This window comes from Empidonax traillii, unplaced genomic scaffold (genome assembly GCF_003031625.1).
Source record: "Empidonax traillii isolate 1590-97213 ecotype Southwest subspecies unplaced genomic scaffold, ASM303162v1 scaffold3206:size24498, whole genome shotgun sequence".
In the NCBI taxonomy this organism is placed as follows: domain Eukaryota; kingdom Metazoa; phylum Chordata; class Aves; order Passeriformes; family Tyrannidae; genus Empidonax; species Empidonax traillii.
The window spans coordinates 2173-4916 of record NW_020958399.1 but is presented as its reverse complement, the minus strand read 5'-3'; the positions used below and the strand labels follow the sequence as shown (position 1 = coordinate 4916).

General features: G+C 43.0%; 1 protein-coding gene across 1 annotated transcript in view; it reads left to right on the top strand.

Moving 5' to 3' along the window:
• LOC114072434 overlaps positions 1–288 on the top strand; it is a 13866-nt gene extending 13578 nt beyond the window's left edge. Inside the window, exon 13 of the mRNA XM_027910331.1 lies at positions 262–288. Within this exon, the coding sequence (XP_027766132.1) occupies positions 262–288 (27 nt within the window). The remainder of the gene's footprint in view (positions 1–261) is intronic.
• Positions 289–2744: the final 2456 nt, after the last annotated feature.

The window sequence follows — 2744 nt, the reverse complement described above, 5'->3', positions numbered from 1 at the left end:
AGCGAGAGTGTGTGAGCTTAGGCTGGCCGGTTGCTTCTTCGCATAATCATCTCACTGAAGAGCAACGAACCCTGGAGCTGGACTGCTCCTTTCCTTGACACACCGAACCGTGTCAGTGGGATGCCCTGGGGCTGCAACCCCACATCCCGATGCCATCCTCCTTCCCAGTGGCTCCATGTGGGAAGGCAGACCCTGGCACTGCTGACCATGTTGGACCTGGGCAGAACCACAAACTCTGTCCATGCTCCTTCTCTTTGCCAGGAAATTGTTTCATTTTCGGGGAAATAAACCAGTAAAAATGGAACAGATGAGAGGTTTCCTCGAGAGGGCAGCAGCTTGCAAGGGAAACTGTCCCATGTAAGAAACTCTTTCCATTTCAGGGCACTTGGGGGGAGTGGTTCACAGACCCTTTCCAGAGAGGGAGAGCTGCCAAATTCCCACCTCCCCTCAGCCCCCAGCAGCGAAACAAGGTGCAAACTTGGCCCCTGAAGGCTTTCTGTCCTCTTCTGCTTCTGCCCTTGCTGTCTGCTGGAGGTGGGGACACGAAGGGGCCCTTTCTGCTCCCCTCCCACGCTTAAATTGCCTGCCCCAGAGAGAACCTTCTGTGTCAGAGCTCTGTCCAGATGCAGCAGGTAGAATGCTCTTTCCCCTTCCCAGCAGATGGGCAGGAGAACAAAACCCCAACTTTCCTACCACGAGTCGTAGCCAGAGAATGCAGCGGATGAGTTACCAAACCCATCTCCAACATATCACCCTTTTTTGTTTTATAACTTAAAATTAAAATTAAAAGATTTGTGTATATTGTGATTTGTAGTACTAAACATGAAGTTATAATAACTTGGGAAAATAAGAACTTGGTATACCTTCAAACTTTTTAATACCTTAAAGGCTTTCAAGCTATCACACACTCACTCTCTCTCACTTCATTCACGGAGGCCTCCTTTCATTCACACAAGCACACACTTGAATTCACCTTGCAACGATGATAAATGAAATTTGATAATCTACAAATTATAATGTTCATTTTCATACTAAAACCTAAGACATGCGTGTCTTTAAAGTAACTGTATGTTTAAAAGACTAAAAAGTGTAACAAAAACAACAAAAAAATTACTATAGACAAAAGATAAAAAAGGTAGTTATGGATATTTTTATTCCCCCTTTTCTCTTTATAAAAAGGAGTGGAATATGAAAAAATGTTTGACAAGATGTTAGTAATAGATGTGAAAAAGATAGTATATTTTATGTTTATTTTAGACAATGCTTTATCAACTTGCCTTGATGTTATTATGTTTAAGGCCTTTAATGTAAATATATAAGGTAAGGATCAAATAATAAAATCAGAGGTAAAGCTTTATATAAAAATGGTTATCCATATATAAAATAACATACCAGAAATAAGTATTTAAGTGTACAAAATTACACAATTAAAAACCAGCACTTGCTGTGTAATTCATCACTGTTGCAACATGAGTGCCTTCTTATCTTCTCCGGAGTGAAATTAGGGTTGGCGGATGTCCCACAAACTTTTGAGTTTGTGTCCTGTATACAAAAACTTAATAAAGGTATTATTAACAAAATATATAAACATAATTATTATTAATGAAATATACAAAACATAATTATTATTAAACTCAAAAGAGTACCTGCAAAATTATAGTATAGTCATGACTGCATTTCGAGTACTCAAATTATTAGCATGCTTTAGGAAATAGTCTGCAATTAAAACTATTTACAAATATCACGACCCCTTGCTGTTGATTTTAAAAGTAGATGTTTCTCAGTATCTGCGCATTGACGGGTGGTTGAATGAAGAATCAGCTATGGCGTTTTATGACACCTCCTTTTTCGCAGTGCAGTGCCATCCTCCAAGATGCTCTGCCCTGGGCAAATCCCAAAACAAACACAAACACCCCTTAGTGTTATTTTTCCATAGCCAAGCCCTCTCATGGATCACGGATTTACACCACTCTTCCTTTCCACCAAAGCATCGAGGGGCTGAGCACCCCGATTCCTTCCTTGTTCCAACCCACAGGTGGTGGGAGCACCTCTGGGTGACCCTGGCACACTTGGAACAGGCTTGCACGGGGCATCCCAACTTTAGAGTGAGGTGGTGCAGCTCTTGAGCACAGCTTGGGGAAACTGTCCACATGAGGAAGAAATGGTTTGGGGAATGGTGTTCGGGGCAGTGCTGGGCATGGGAGGTGGGGAGAAGTGCTGGGGTCAGGCTTTGTGACCTCGAGTGAGGATGATTGTGGAAACCAAATTCATCCTGTCAGCAAGCCAAGGTTTGCTGAAAACGAGTCCCCTCCTTAGGGTTAACTTTGTCCTAAAACTGTGAGGTTACATCTGTGGCCCCAGTACTTGAGAAGATCTGGTGACAATCTCTCCATTTTCCATCAATTCCTTTGCCTCAAACCGGGAGGCAAACATGTTCAACCCCTCGCCAGACAGAAATAGGGCTCATGAGCCTGATTTTGGGGACAGGTGGGCAGGACTGGGGATGGGAATCAGAGCCACAGAAAGGCCACGGCAGAGGCGTGGTTCCACCTCTGAAATAGCACATGTGCTGGTAAATGCCATTTGAGCACATTCTGGGCTATTTCATAGGATATAAGCAGAGATATAGATGATTTGTAGCATGCATATTGAACCCTGTTTTGTGTCTATATTGCATATTTTAGATATCCTGCAGCTGTGTCAGGGGAAGGTTAGGCTGGATCTCAGGGAAAGGTTCTTCCCCC